This window comes from Diabrotica undecimpunctata, chromosome 8 (genome assembly GCF_040954645.1).
Source record: "Diabrotica undecimpunctata isolate CICGRU chromosome 8, icDiaUnde3, whole genome shotgun sequence".
In the NCBI taxonomy this organism is placed as follows: Eukaryota; Metazoa; Arthropoda; class Insecta; order Coleoptera; family Chrysomelidae; genus Diabrotica; species Diabrotica undecimpunctata.
Genome location: NC_092810.1, coordinates 58694923 through 58712051, shown reverse-complemented (window position 1 = coordinate 58712051; position 17129 = coordinate 58694923). Strand labels below are relative to the sequence as shown.

The 17129-nt window shown below is 36.2% G+C and overlaps 1 protein-coding gene across 1 annotated transcript in view; it reads left to right on the top strand.

Annotated features, from left to right (window-relative positions):
* Positions 1 to 3450: 3450 nt before the first annotated feature.
* LOC140447598 (C-type lectin mosGCTL-7-like) overlaps positions 3451 to 17129 on the top strand; it is a 54199-nt gene continuing 40520 nt past the window's right edge. Inside the window, exon 1 of the mRNA XM_072540346.1 lies at positions 3451 to 3681. Within this exon, the coding sequence (XP_072396447.1) occupies positions 3520 to 3681 (162 nt within the window). The 5' untranslated portion in view covers positions 3451 to 3519. The remainder of the gene's footprint in view (positions 3682 to 17129) is intronic.

Genomic DNA, 17129 nt, shown 5'->3' with positions numbered 1-17129 from the left:
TTTACATAATCTCTATGTAAATCTGGCAAGTTTTTTCACCTTCTATAAATTCGCGTGAAGTATTAGTCTATAAGTCTACAATAGTATAAGTCTACAATAGTGAGCCTCGACTCTCGGAATTGAATCTATGTTTAACCTTATTCTGTCTTGTATTTTGGTACCTATCTTTTTATGATTTCCGTGTTTTCCTCTTCTATCAACATCAATAATTTTTCTGGACAAACCCTTATGTTTTGCCCAAAAATTATAAAGGTAAATGCATTATTCGGTTTTCTTGGATTCGCAATATTACTATATTTATATTTTGGATTGATTTGTGTCATATTTAATGCTATATATTCTCTTTGCTTTCCAAGATCTCCAAACCTACAAAATTTTAAAAAAATGTGTTCACGTTGTTCAGCAGAAATTTTGTCAGAGCATTCAAGTCTGCATTTTTGACCACATGGTGGTAGAATGAATCTTCGTGGACTTTCTTTTTTTACTCTTGATATTGTACCATTTTCTGTTTTCTGTATTTGAGCAGAAATATAAGATTCTACCTTGTTTCTTAAAATTTTTGATTGATTCTTTTGTCATAACTCGGGTCTTTTCTTCCTTTTTTTTCCATTTTTCTCAGTTTGCGTTTCAGCCGACAATTTTTTTTTTGATGGATTCTCATCTTGATCTACTTCTATTTCTGCTTCAGAATCGGAAGATTTACGTGGTTCCTGATATATGGGATCGCGCACGCTATCATCGGATCCATATGGATCATTTTGTAAGTCCTCATCGGTGAAATCTAAAACAATAATGTTTCAATTATTAAACATAATTTAATTCAAATTTCTCGAGAAGACTGTCACAGTGTTCACCTTATTCTTAACAAAATCTATGACAGCTAAAACTCACATTTAAATATAAAACTTTTCTCACAATCAATACTACTGAATAGTCAACTTACCCCGATATTAAATAGTTTTATAACAACTTAATACACTATTCCAGAAAGAGCACAGTCACTTAAAATGTTTTAAAACGAAATATGATATTTCTCACTAGTCAAAACCGCACTTTTTCGGTTGATTACTGCGTAAATATCGAAAACAGAGAATTTTGAGTTGTAACACTCTTCTTCAGCATGGTCGATATGTGACAAGATCAACTTACACAACCTGAAAAACACGATTTTCTGTTATAAGAGTTGTACAAGTTTTTTATGATGCGAACGGTACCTCAAAAATCTCTAGATATTCCTTCTGTAGTCCAACAAGCTCTCTTCTTCTTTTTAGAGAAAAGTGCAATTTGGTTTTTGGTTAACACTTTATTTAACAAATTTTCAGCTATGCCAGATATTTTTAATTTTTTCTGAACATTCATATTTTTTGGTTTATAATACCTCAACTGACTTATTTTTATTTGACTGTCTTTCTTCAAATTGGAATGATCAGCATATTGCTATCCAAAAGGGGAAATTTTGCGATTGCATCCAAAGTTATACCCAAGGAAGATATCATTGCTAATATCGAGTCAGGGATTCGCAACTTACCAATCAAAAAAGCTGAAGAAATAAGGGCAGAATCAGCGAGAATTTTGCATAAAACTTAGACACCAAAAAATAACCTGAGTCACCAAGAAATCCATGCCATAAAATCGTTAAACACAGACAAAGATGTTGTAATTTTACCAGCAGATAAGGGAAACGCCACCGTCGTAATGAAGACAACCGACTACAAAACGAAAATACAAAATCTTCTAGAGCCTGCGGTATATAAAAGATTTAAAAAAGATCCCACAGCAGTCACCCCACGAAAAATCAATAGACATAAAATATTCGTCCACGCCAGAGGATACAAAGCCAAGAATATGCAACAGCAACAAAAGCATCAATAAGAGGCATCAGAAAAAGCAAACTTAGAATAAAACTAAAATAAGATTAATAAATAGTATAATTATTCCTATACTAACATACGCATCTCTCGCATGAGGGCACATATGTAACACAACCAAAAAAAAATACAAGCGGCACATAACAGCGTCTAAAAGAAGCAGTCAACGTACCGAGATACGTTGCAGAAATATTCCTTTTAAGAGAATTACAATTAGAGTGACTAATATAATGAAGGAAAAAGCAAGGACAAAGTTTGCGAAGATAGAGAACCGTCCAAGTCACATATTGCGAGAGATCATAAGGTATGACGCTTTCCACAGATAAAAGCACAAAAGACCCAAACAACAAATATTAGAATAAAATCAATAAACATGCTATGAGAAAACAAAGCACCAGAGAGAAAACACTACATAGAACAACAATAACAATACATCAAGAAGATAGTTCGTAGCCCAAAAAAATCGTGGACAACCGCCATATTGTCTTATATTTGCATATATTTATCAGTATTATAGTATGGACATTGTACTAATTATGACTTTTTTTCAGGCAACCTACAAAAAAAATAAAAAATACTAACAAAAACCGGCGTAAGCCAACAAAAAAAAACTAACAAAAACTCCAAAACCCGGGCACATAGGGTGCAACCCCTTGAGCACCAAGTCTCCGAACTGAGCCTAGCTCAGAGCGGAGACTTGAGGCCCAAGCAAGCAATTTTTAGTTCGCAGATAAGCCACAATAAGATAACAGGATTATAGCGACAATGCGCTGTCCCAAGTTTGATTTCGGTTAGGAAACCATATTGGGACCCCCACATGAGAAGCCTTTGGTTGATAGTTGTGCCCCTATCGTGCATCAGGGTGCTATAGGAGGGAAAGGGATGGTCTGGAGCATTGTAGCGCGGTGGAGTAATTCCTATTTTTACTCGAGTTAATCCACCTTAGGTGAACGTAATTCTTAGGGGTGAACATGTCTCACAGGCTGGGTCTAATTAAATTGCTTGCTTGCTTACAACGCGGCATCAGTTTCAGCTTACAAGCGAAGCAGTAACTTCTCCAGAAGATGCCAACCCCTAGTGTTGGCGAAACATCGAGAACTTATCTCAGAAGACAACGGCCTAACAGCCCGAACAAACAGTTTACCAATTTACGCATAACTATTCTATAGAAAACAATAAGAAATGTCACACTCAACACGGCGCATTTCTTACATTAGAGCATAGGACAGAATCTATTATTCTAGTTAACCGTTCTTGGGTTAACGGTTTCCGTCGTAGAAATCAAAACGTCAAATTTTAATTAGTTAAAAACGTAATTTTAATTACAATTAATTGTGGCTTAATCCCATTATAAACATAATTTTTACTTTGTTAACTTATTTTTAGTAGATTTTAAAATATAAATAACATAAGATATGTTTGGATGTAAAAAAACATATTCTTTAATAATGTTTCTCTAGTTTGCGCATATAAACCCTGTATATATCTAGCTAATTTTAAATTATACTTGCTAAAATTTATGATTATTAGCATTAATAAATTAAAGTATATTGAACTAAAAAAACGAGTCGTAAGAATATAAATATTAGTTAAAACTTGTAACCAACTACTGTCATATATACCTAGCAATTAATACTGGAAATTGTTTAAAATGTATTCCAAATTAATATTACTAATACTTATATGTAACGTTTTTAAAGTGAGTTTACAAAGTGGCAAAGAGTTTGTTTCATCAGCGTTACAACATACCCGAAGAGATTCGAACTGGTTGTCATATGCAGGAAAGACATATTACAAAGGAATCGTTTTTAAGGTGAGCACAAAAACATTTAGTTTGGTTTGGATCCTTTAAATTTATAGTACACATTGTGCTAATTAGCTGAATAAAAACCTTTTCCTTTTTCAAAGTAAAAGTGAACCATCATCAGTGAAAAACCTAAAAGTATATTTCCATTTTAAAATGACAAAAACATAAAGTAAAATGTTGACCGTTGAATGAGAAAACATGTAGAAAATACATTTGAAGTAATTGAAACTATCTACGTAATTAGGTGTGAAAAAATTGTTACGTGAAAATCATGGGTAATTTTTACTATAATGACACTAAGGCGACGGTATATGATATAACATGAAGGGTACCTATATCTCCTCTCCTCGAAAGGAGGACGAATTTGTCCCACTATTTGAACCACCCAACTGACTAAATCAGGGAGAAAGTAAACATTTTTGGTTTAGATTAACAGGTTCTCAAGACAGCGTAAAGTCGATTTTTGGTGACCACTTAAACAATAGCCCAATGATGATATTATGTGTAAACATTGTTTTAAAGAATTATATTACTGTAATAATTGGAATTACCGTGAATAAAAATTACGTTAATAGGTGAATGAAAAGAAAAGACAGTTAAGATTTGATTTCACGTATAGTGTGTTTGTGTATCCGCTTATACGTATTTCACCCTAAAAGGGATCTTCGGAGCGGCTATTCACAACCACTCTAACCGTGAAAATAATCTTTCCCGTCATATTAGAAGCAACTATACAATGGCTTAGATCTGGACGCAATAGCGACATCTGATAAATAAATCCGTAAACTAATTTTCGAGACCAAATTCAGATTTCTGCTTTAAACGGTGCCTTCTAAGAATTGCAAGGCAAAACAGACGTTGATAAAGATGTTATTAGAGACATGGGGAATCTAAAATTGCATTCCACAACATATCTCCTCAACTAAGCAAAAATCATTAGCGAATTGGTTTCTCGTACTCACAAAGAGTAAATCGGAATAAAAAGAGAAGACAGTTAAGATTTGATTTCACGTATAGTTAATTATGAAACAATGACGTTACCAACTTGGGTAAGTGATAATGAATAAATAAATGAAGGAATAATGATTGGGTGTTATGTGATAAAATGATAGTGAGGTAAACTATTACATATTCATCATCATCATCACGTAGCGCTTCAACCCTGGGTGGGTTTTGGCTGACTGTACAACTTTTTTTCAATTTGTTCGGTCTTCCATCAACCTAGGGTCAAATGGAATGTTCATTTTCCGGAGATCTGCTTGGATGTTATCTCTCCATCGCATTCTGGGACGTCCGAGTGGTCTTTTGCCTGTGGGAATCTCCTCCCATACCAGTTTTACAAGTCTCTCGTTATGCAGTCTGTGCACGTGGCCTGCCCATCTTAGTCGCTGTGATTTAATTTCTTGGACAATATCGGCGTCATTGTAAAGTGCTTTTAATTCGATATTGGTTCTGATCTGGTTTGTGGTGATATCATGGTGAGGTCCGAATATTTTTCCAAATATTTTTCGTTCAAAGCGTCTGAGCTTTTCTTCGTTTGCTTTGGTCATGGTCCACGTTTCGCATCCGCATGATATTACAGGTCTGACAATGGATTTATAGATTTTTATCTTTGAACTTCTTGTCAGATTTTTGACGTGACAACGTCTTAAATTAGGTTGTGGCTCGGAGTCACTCATGAAAAAGTGTAACGCCCGCTCACGTCTGTTACGATGAGTCACCGAACGAGAGAGAGGCCCGCCGGACCGGCGAATGCCTTGCGTCTCTCTCCCACTCAAACATGATCGGTCCGCTGCGCGCGCAGCACTAGAGAATTAGGCGCGTTGAATCGGTGCGTGCTTTTGTCTCTGTCTTTCTCGAGCGTTCTTGGCGTTGGAAAACCGAGAAAGCGTCATAATACAAGTTCACACGTGTGGTTAAAGTATCGTCAGCTGTGTCTGTAGTGAAAATGTGGAGTGCTTAGATTCGTCATTTACAATAACTACAACAATAAAGGTAAATAATTGTACACTAATATTTCATTATCGTAAACTATGATTGATTGATTAATTGTTAGATTGAAACGAAAGTTGAGAAACTGAGTTTATAGGTTATGTCATACTATTGACAAATGTTGATAGTGTTAAATAAATTATTAGTTTAAATCACTCTGCAATCAATCGTAATTCAGTCGATTGAGAAGAAACAGCGCGTTTCAACTGCTAACAACTATTGTGCAATTTAATAATATTCATATCAATAAATATTCTACCGAGAAAAAGATGTTGTCACGTAAAATCTTCGCCCGTAAAACCGACTTTACAGGCAACCGATTTTTTGATTTTATGAGCTTATCCAGTGCGAATAGACAGCGGTTTGAAAATTGGATTCTGTCTTTTATTTCTTCAGTAACATCGTTGTCAGCTGTGATTACGGCCCCCAGATACTTAAAACGTTAAACTCTTTCGAAACTGAAGGTGTTGACTGTCACATTTTGTCCTATTCTGTCTCTTCGTGTCGTTCTATTTATACACATATATTTCGTCTTTTCTTCATTAATCTTCAGCCCTACTTCACTTGTTGCTCCTTCTACCTTGTTGAAGATGCCTTTCGTGGATAGGATGGAGTCTTCAACGAGATCTATGTTATCTGTATATGCGAGTAATAGCTTGGGACCTTGAACCGATAGCAATTCTGTTTTTATTTCGGCCGACCTCATGGCTTTCTCTAATACAAGGTTAAAAAGTAGTGGGGATAACGCATCACCCTGTTTGAGTCCACTGTTGATTTCAAAGCTGCCAGACAGTTTATTATTTACACGTACTTTAGATATTCCACCCTCCATACAGACTTTGGTCATCCGAATGAGTTTCTTTGCTATTGAGAACTCCGCCACGGCATTCCATACTTGGCTTCTTTCTACGCTATCATATGCTTGTCGAAAATCTATGAAAAGATTGTGTATGTGGCTTGATATTCGCCTAGGACATTTTCAGCATAAGGGATTAGTTTACTAAGAATGATGTTTGAGAGGGTTTTATATGCCGTGTTTAGGAGTGAAATTCCTCTATAATTTGCGCATTTTGTTTTGTCCCCTTTTTTTTGTGGATAGGCACTATTATGTTATCCTTCCATCGTGCTGGTATCCTTTCTTCTAACCATATGTGCGTTATTAGCTGGTGGATTTGACGATGTAGTGCGTCTCCCCCATATTTCAGAAGTTTTGCTGGTATCTCGTCCATAGCGTCCCGGCGCTTTGTGATTTTTCAGATTATTTAAGGCCTTTTGGGTTTCTTCAAAGGAGGGATTTTTGATGGGCATGTCCGCTGTGATATAGATCTCTTCTTTGTGCTGTTCTTCCTGGATGATGTTTAGAAGGTCCCTAAAATACTCTTTCCATTCTTCAGTTACTTCTTTACCGTCGATTATCAAACGGCCTTGATTGTCTCTCAGTGTATGGATGGAATTGGTTCTATGTCCTCGTTTCTCAGAGGAAATTGCTTTATAGAATTCTCAGAAGTCTGGTTTAGGCCGATCTCTCTCCATAGCTTTATATTTTTGTTGTTCATAGTTTCTTTTCTTTGTGCGTATTATTTTTCTTGTTTCTTTTCAGCAGTCGTCATATTTCTTTTTACTTTAATCTGTTTGCAGTTGTATCCAAGTCTTCCTTAATGTTTGTCTTTTTTCCAGCTGTTTCCGACATTCCTCGTCATACCATGTGTTTGCCCTCTTCTGCCTACTCCTTCCAAAGATCTTGTTAGCTGTCTTGGTTATTATTTCGGCAGTCGTTTCCCATAGCTGTTCTATGTCATTGTATTCTCTTTCAGAGTTCAAGGTTTGTTCAAGTTGTTATCTATAGTTTTGTTGTTTCTTTGTATTGTGCATTTCGTCCATGTTCCATTGTGGGTTTATTGTTGTTTTATTGTATCTGTGGCTAGATATTCTGGATTTGACTTTGGTCTAACTTCTTCTTACGTCTATAATATTGTTCCCATGATGGGCATCTACAATGATGTGGTCAATTTGGTTGCGCGTAATATGGTCGTTTGAGACCCAGGTTTGCTTATGGATGGATGTCTTTTTGCAGAAACATGGTTGACTTTATTAGCATATTATCAGCTGCTGCAGTTTCTGTGAGTCTTAAGCCATTGTCGTTGGATATATTTTTTAGGCTGTGTTTACCTATTGTGGGGTATAGGCTAGGCTCTTTGCCTATTTTAGCATTAAAGTCCCCGCAGAGTATGCGCATATCTTGTTTGGGCATCGTACCTATCTCTCTTTTTAGGGCATCGTAGAAGTCATCTTTGATATCTTCATCCGTCTCTTCCGTTGGTGCATGCGCTGAAATAATCGAAATGTTGTATCGTTCTCCCTTCATTCGTATGTAGCATATCCTTTCGTTTATAGGTTTGAAATTTACTATATTCTGTACTAGGCTATCTCTAATCACAAAGCCCGTTCCAAATTCATATCTTTCGTTTTTGTTACCGCTGAAGAAGATGGTGAATTTACTTATTTTTATATTTCCATCGTCTGGCCATCTTATTTCTTGGACTGCTGTTATATCCATTCCTATGTTTTCCAGTTGCTCCACAGCATTTATAGCAGAGCCAGGTCTGTACCAACTCTGGACTTTCCAAGTTCCGATATTCATAGTCCTTTTACATTGCATTTGTCGTTTTTTGTGTTTATCTATCCGGTTCCGAGGGAAAGTTGCAGTTTTTATAACTAGTTTTTTTTTTCGAGGGTGGGTAGTTAGCCCTCCGCTCAACCCTTCTCTTTTATCCGGGCTTGGGACCGGCTGCAGTAAGGTTATTTCCGAGCTACTCAATCCACCCGTTCCTCACCCTACCACAGGCAGAGTTAAACTATTACATATTGGTAATAATTATGTTTGTATGACCATAATCTGTTTGAGTGGTCGCCAAAATCCACTTTCCGCTGTCTTGTAGACATGTCTTGAGGACTTGTCAATCTTAATAAAAAAATTTATTTCCTCCCTGAGCTAGTCAGTTGGCGGGTCCTAATAGTGGAACAAAGTCATCCCCATTTTGAGCAGGGAAGATGTAGGTTCTCTTTATGTTAAATCATATAACATCGATTTAGTGTCATTATAATATTAAAATTACCCATAATTTTCATGTAATACAAAGGTTTCCACAACTAATTAAGTAGCTAATTTCAACTACTTTAAATTTAAGTATTTTTCACAAGTTTTGTAATTTAACAGTAAAAATTTTACCTTATATTTTTTCCATTTTAACGTGTAAATATACTTTCACTGATGATGGTCCGACTGGACAGAAAACGTTTTGATAATAATTTTGTATAAATTTCAAATAATTGTTATTAAGAAAATATACCTTTTTATCCTTGCTTATTCTTAAATTCGTCTATGATACTAAACTTCTATGTTGTGTATTCGTCCTAGATCCCAGTTCATCCAGACGTTACTTTTTTTTTCACAAATTAAATGTATAGAATAATGTAGTGTTAGTATAAAGCTGCTCCAAAACACGACGTCAAAATAGTGATGGGAGATTGCAACGCTAGACTAGATAAGGAAGATTATTTAAGACAAGTAATTGGAAAGCATAGCTTGCATGACACAACAAATGATAATGGACATTGGCTAACATAATTCGCAATACTTAATAACATGATCCACCCAATTCGAGAAAAAGGACATTTACAAGGTTACATGGGCTTCAAATTAGTGAAGAACACGAAATCAAATATATCATGTCCTCGTTGACGCAAGACACTCTAGTAGCATTATTAATTCGCGAAGTATGAGAGAAGCTGACAGCGAATCGCGTCAGCTCTTTTTTTTCTTTTTTCTTGTTGTTCCAGAAACTGGAACAACAAGAAAAAAGAGAAATGTGGAACATAGAAGCCCTACAAACACCAAATAAAGAACTAGATTATCAAGTGGCAATAAGCAACATATTCCAATTGCTGGGAGAGGAAGAGCATAATGTAGAGTTAGAACAAGCATGGCAGCAAGTGGCATCAGTTAAAGAACAAGCAGCTAAGGAAACCATTGGAAAAAAAGAGGACTCTTCCAAAACGAAAATGGTTTGACGAAGCATGCGAAGAAATTCTGGAAATAAAAATAAAAAAGATTAAAAATGCTACAAGACCCCACAGATGAGAACAAATCACATTTTAACAGAACAAGAGCACAAACAAGTCGATTTTTCAGAACTAAAAAGAGGAGCTCCTAGAACAGCAAATCCAGGAAATAGACAGAAGTGGCGAGAGGAATCAAATAAGGAAATTCTTTAGTGAAATCAAGTCAGTCAGAAAAGGTGCAAGTGTTGGAGTAACACAGCCTATGAGAACTGAAGCAGGTGAACTTATAATGATAGAAACGGAAATCGTCGAGCGATGGAAGGACTACTTTTGGAATTTACTAAATATTGAAAGTGAGACGGAGGAAGCAGATATTACGTTTCATTCTGCAGATATCGAAATACCAGCACCAACACTTGAGGAAGTAAAGAATGCGATCGCATCTCTAAAAGACCATAAAGCACCAGAGAGGGATGGCATAAATGGAGAGTTGTTAAAAAAAGGAGAAAACCTTGTACACTAAAGATTATATGACATCATTCTGAGAGTATGGCAACAACAGAAAATGCCTAAAGAATGGAACGGAAGCGTTATAATTCCCATATATAAGGAAGGAAACAAAGAACAATTCCGAAACTATAGAGGCATATCGCTTATTAGCACATCATATAAAGTGTTATCAATTATCTTGCTAAAGAGACTCACACCATATTCGGAAGATATTCTAGGTGACTACCAATGCGGCTTTCGTGCTGGAAGGTCAACTATAGATCAGATATTTACCATCCGACAAATATTAGAGAAAAAAAATCATTCAACCGCGATGTGCACCAAATTTTCATAGATTTCCAGCAAGCATATAATTCCATAAAAAGAAGCAAATTGTGGATAGCAATGTTAGAAATTGGAGCACCAAGAAAATTAGTTGAATTGTTCAAATTTGCATGACAGACTTATATGCACAAATAAAGATAGTAAGCAGAACATCGATGCCATTTGGTATAAGTTCAGGACTTAGGCAGGGGGACCCCTTGTCACCGTTGCTGTTCAATTTTGCTTTAGAATATGCAATAAGTCAAATATCGTTTGAGCTGACAGGAGGATTAGCTGATCAAGGATCAAAATTGTTTCTGGCCTTTTCTGATGATATAGATGCAGTCACGCATTCTAGAAGAGACGTGAGAGAGGTGTTTTCACAGCTCGAGGAGGAAACAGGTAGTCTGGGTCTCCGAATAAATGAAGAAAAGACGAAATACATGGTAGTAACCAAAAATCCAAGACCAAGAGTTAGGCAGAACATCAGTATTAAAGATCACAACTTCGAAGTAGTGAAGAAGTTTAAATACCTGGAGGCGATAATCACAGTGGACAACCTCTTAGAAAAAGAGGTCTCAGCAAGGATAGCTGCGGGAAATAGAGCATTATACTCCCTTTCAACGTTTTTAAGATCGAAGCTGCTAAAGAGAAAATCTAAATTAACACTGTACAAGTCGATTATTTGCCCAATTATTACATATGGCAGTGAAACATGGACTCTCAACCAGCGGGAAATCAATAAGCTTCTATTATTTGAAAGAAAGGTTCTTATAATAATATTTGGCCTTCAAAGAGATGAATTCAAAGGGGATTGGAGAAGACGCCGCAATGCTAAATTGGTGACTCTGTATGGAACTCAAAACATAGTTAGACATATCAAGGTAAACCGAATAAGATGGGCAGGTAACGTGGTACGATCAGAGGATGACAGGGTGTTAAAGACAGAGTTTTTTGAAAGACCAGATGGTAGAACATCAGTAGGCCGACCCAGAAAAAGATGGAAGGATGATGTTGAAGCCGATTTATCTAGAATTGGAGTACAACAATGGGAAATAGAAGCGCAAGATCGTAGAGGATGGAAGGCGAGAGTGGATGTGGCGAAGACTCGCCCCGAGTTGTAAAGCCAGTGAAGAAGAAGAAGAAGTGTTAGTATATATTCTGAGTGTATGCATACCTGCTATAGTAGAAGCCAGAGTTAGAATAGACAGAGTGCAGGTAAGATAGCCAATATACTTTTTACGAAAGAACGGAGGACCACGTTGCCGGTTTGCCCCGAGCGGCGCATCAGGACCGGATATAAAAATCATAGCACTGGAATATACGCGCGCACAACAATTGCCTACGGTTGTATAAAAGACTTCGGTACAAAATAGAAAGAAACACAGTTTCCAGTCCAATTCACGTGAGAATACTTACGATGAGGGAGTGAAATCTCGAATAAGGAAAATTGTCCATGATTTTTTTTGTTTTTGGAAAACCTACCACCAACCGTCGATAGCATAATGAACAAAGTGAAGGATGGTAAGGACCTACCAGCTTTTTCAAAAACACATTTCGTAGGCTACTAAATGAGATAAGTTTTGAATATGGTAAAAGAGGTCGAGATTCGATAAAAAGATATTATATCCTGGAGACTCAAGTATATGAGACAAACAAAAACATTGAGGAAAAAAGGATAATGTAAACCTTGTATTCACGAGATGCCTTCATAAAAGAGCTCTCTACTGGGCTGAAAGCTCCAACCCAAAGAGTTCCTTGGTTTGTTCTTTTTCATACTGGAAGCGAAACTGGTTTTGTAGCGTGGGCCGAATTAACTTTCTTGGCCAAAAAGGAAACCGCTGATTACCACGACGAAATGGACGGAGATCTATACGAAGAATGGTTTGAGAAGATGTTAATTTCAGACTTGCCAAAAGACAAAAAAAACGTTGTCGTTTTGGATAACGCGTCATAATACTACCGCAAATTTGATTTCCCGAAAAAAATGTGGAACAAAAGGCAAATCAAGGAAGAGCTAATTGAAAAGAATATTTTCTTTCTTCTAGAAAGATTACAAAAAAATGAATTACTGGATACTGCGGCCGGAATTACTGGATAAAACCATTTCCATCTTGGACTCTAAACATCAAATTCCCCAAGACACATTATCTCTTATAAAACACTGCATGTCTAATACATATTTCACGTTCCAAAATCATTTCTATCGTCAAATCAAAGGTGCCCCAATGGGATCGCCCCTCTCTCCCGTAATAGCAGACATATACATGGAACATTTCGAAACAGTAGCCTTGTCCTCGTCAAATCTCAAACCCACCTGCTGGTTACGGTACGTTGATGACACCTTTGTCATTTGGCCCCATGGTAAAGACACATTAGATCTCTTCCTCTCCCACCTGAATGGAATACATCCCAGCATTCAATTCACGATGAAAGTTGAGTCTGAAGCGTCTTTGCCATTCCTTGATGTTCTTTTTCAGAAAAATCCACCTCACAGTTTTTCCTATTCCGTGTACCGGAAACCCACTCATACAAACCGCTATCTCAATGCCCAGTCACATCATCACCCCGCCCAACTTAATTCAGTCATCAACACTCTTATTTCCCGTTCCATAAGACTTAGCGACAACAATCACAGGTCATCCGAAATCAATTCAATAAGACAAACACTCCTACAAAACGGCTACCACAAAACCCAAATCAATAGAAGCATTCAAAAACTTCTAAACCACATTCCATCAAAAAAAAAAAAAAAGAAACCTTGCCGGCGGATCAACCCAAAATCTTTCTACCTTTCATTAAAGGTGTCACTGACAAGATCACTGACAAGATCACAGTAGAACTCTTATCCCTCTTAATATCAAAACCATCTTCACCACTCACTCCAAATTGTCCAATCTCGTCAGATCCGTAAAAGACCAAATCTCCAATGAAGACCATGGTGTCTACGAGATACCTTGTTCCAGTTGCCCACGTACATACGTAGGACAGACAAACCGACGAATCCATAACCGTATTTACGAACATTCTCTATCAGTCAAACATTCCGATACCACTTCAGCCCTAGCTAAACATCATATTCAGACAGGCCACAAAATAGATTTCGAAAAAGCAAAAACCATCGCTCCCATCCGCTCATTAAAAGCGAGAATCATTCGTGAAGCTATCGAAATCGAAAAACGGCCTAACAGCTTGAACACGCGCGATAACGCGAAACGATTGCCGGCAATATGGCGACCCCTGCTTCAGCGACCTCCCGCCCACACCGCTCTGGCCACGTCAGTTTAGACCACGTCAGCGCATACCGTTCCCGCGCATACAGCGAGTATAAAAGCAGCCACACAGGGTAAGACCGGTTGTCACTCGACACTGGGGAGTGGGCAGATTGAGACCTCAGTGCCGAGAGACAGTTCTTGCAATATAGAACACGATACTGGTACGTCTCGAGTGAGGGGAGTAGGCAGATTGAGACCCCGAACTCGAACCGAACCGTATCACTCTTAATAATGGCTCCAAAATGGGTACCGAAACGTCGAGTTTTAAATTCTCAACGCGGTTCTTCCTGAGAACTCAGTAATTTTCATTTATCTGACCGCGGAAACTTATCCGAACATATATATATATATACATATATATATATATATATATATATATATATATATATATATATATATATATATATATATATACATATAAGAAAAAGTAGTCCAAAGTTTTTTGACTAGTTTGGAAAAAATATATGTAAATACTTTTTTCTTTTTGGGTGTGGTAGTCAATAAAGCAAAGCTCTATTTTTTATTGACTACCACACCCAAAAAGAAAAAAGTATTTACATATATTTTTTCCAAACTAGTCAAAAAACTTTGGACTACTTTTTCTTACTTTGTAGTATGGGTTTTTATGAGGACATCAGACTCCAATACGGACCATTACTTGTGTCGTATCTAAAGGAATGGGCTAATGTGAACACCAAACTGGCAGCGTTAAGGAACAGAAAGACTTTTTTAATTAAGTGTCGAAATGCAGATTGTTTTCCGAACCATATCACGAACAGCTTGACAAATGTGAATAATTTACTTCATCATAGGAGAGGAGAGATAGATTTTCGTGCTCAAGGACTTAGTAAAAGGTTTGGAAAAAATATTCTCAATCTAGAAATTAAGATTACTTTTGCTGATATTAATCATTTAGAAAATAAGCTAAAAGATCTCCAGGCCAAATCAAAATCTATACTTAATTATTACACATATGTTGAGTTCAAACGTAGACAACAAGTAATTTATAACAATCTTTTTCATAAAATTAAGAGAACCAATATCAATAAATTTAATAAGTTCAGATTAGATAGTTTTGACAGTATTGATTTCAGAGAGAGTTGGTTTAAAAACCTCACAGACTTAAAATTTCCTGTAGAAGTTAAAAAGTTGTTGGCTTTAGGCCCTAAGTTCGCTTTACTTCCTAACAAAAAAGATTTTAAAGTTTCCTCTTTGTTGGCAGACATCGAAAACATTTTAAGACCAATTGAGAATGTCGATAAGGACATTCTGAGGTCCAAATGCACTAATATAATTACTAACTTTCTCAACAAAGATGAAAAAGACCATTTCTTAAATAAATATTATATCAAATGCAAAACTTTTTTGAAACATCACCCTGAGATCAAGATTGTCCAGAGCGACAAAGGCAATGTCACTGTAGCAATGTACACTAGGGACTATATACAAAAATGTGAAGACTTACTCACTGACACTAAATATTATAAAAAGTTGAACAATAATCCCGTGTGTACTTTGCAACAAAAGGCTAATAAACTAGTTTCTGATTTGGTAAAGGAGAATCAAATAGATCAATCAGTTGGTAAAAGTTTGAAAATTTACAATGCAATTGCTCCTAGATTTTATGCTCTCCCAAAAATTCATAAACCTACTCTGTCTATGAGACCAATAGTGTCCTCAATAGGTACACCTAATGGCCCCATAGCAAGTTTTTTAACTAATATTCTCACAGAAACGTACAGTAATAACAGCGAGTTTTGCATTCAGGACTCTTTCAGTTTCAGTTCTTTTATTAATAACTTTAAATTACCTACGAACTATAAGCTCGTTAGTTTTGATGTAGTGTCTCTGTTCACTAATTTACCATTACACACAATATTGGTTAGCGTTGAGAAACACTGGGATGACATATCAATACACACAACCCTTAACTTAGCTAATATCAAAAAACTCATTTCTTTTGTTTTTGACTCTAATGTTTTTATTTTTAATGACTGTTACTACAAACAAGTCTTTGGTACTCCAATGGGTTCCAGTATTTCACCAATACTGTGCAATTATGTCTTAGATGATTTGATTGAAGATAGTTTGCAACAAATCAATTTTGAAATACCGTTCATAAAGAGATATGTGGATGACTTAATCTTGGCACTACCTGCAGACTCCATACATTCTACGTTAAATGTGTTCAACCAACAAAACCCACACTTGCAATTCACATGCGAGGAGGAGCGGGAGGGATCTTTGCCTTTCCTTGACATGAGTTTGCATAGATGTGAGGATAATGTTGTGAAAACACAATGGTATAGAAAACCCATATGTAGCAATAGATTCATAAGCTACCACTCCTACCATCCCCCGAGGATGAAAACTAATTTAGTCCTAGCGATGAAAGAACGTGTCAAAAGGTTGTCTCATCCGGATTATCTCCAACATGATCTCAACCTCTTACGCAATATTTTTGTTGAAAATTCATATCCTCTAAGACTGATAAATAAATTAATTTTTAATGTCCCCTTTGTTAATAGAAACAACATACTTACTATGTCACAATCAGTGCCCTCAGCACAAAATATTTCTGCTCCAACAAGTGTGTATTTTTATGCCCTTCCATATATTCCGAAACTAACCGTTGAACTCACTAAGATTTTTAAAGACTTTAAGAATATCAAAATAGCTAACAAGAACATCAAAACCATACGTCAGCTGTATAGCAAAATAAAACAACCCCTAACCACTCTAGAGACTACAGATGTTGTTTATTGCATTCATTGTACTGAATGTCCATCCACGTACATTGGTGAAACTGGAAGGAATCTGTCTAGCCGTATTATTTCTCATAAGAGTGATTGTAGATTAAACAAACCTACTTGTGCTTTGGCAGAGCATACTATCGATCTAGACCATAAGATAGATTTCAACAATGTAAAAATATTAGCCAGAGAGAAAAATAAATTCAAGAAAACTTTCTTAGAGATGGTACATATCAGCAAGAGTGATAATAACAATCTTAATAAGAGATCTGAGATCCAGAATCTTAGCAAAATTTACAATTTTATATTGACTTTTGACTGAGCTATTTTGCATCTCAGAATTTTCTTTGTTTCTTTCCTTTTTTTGAAATTTCATTATTAATTGAATATTTGCGATCAAACTGCAATTACTAATTCAGTTTTGTTTTGTTTTGAGTTGTTTTTTCTAAACCTATTTACTAAATACTATTTTCTTTCGATTGCTTATGTTATAATTTACATTTTTAATTTCCCGCTTAATTTCAAGTTGGTAATACAGTTGGCAGTACTAAAAATTCAC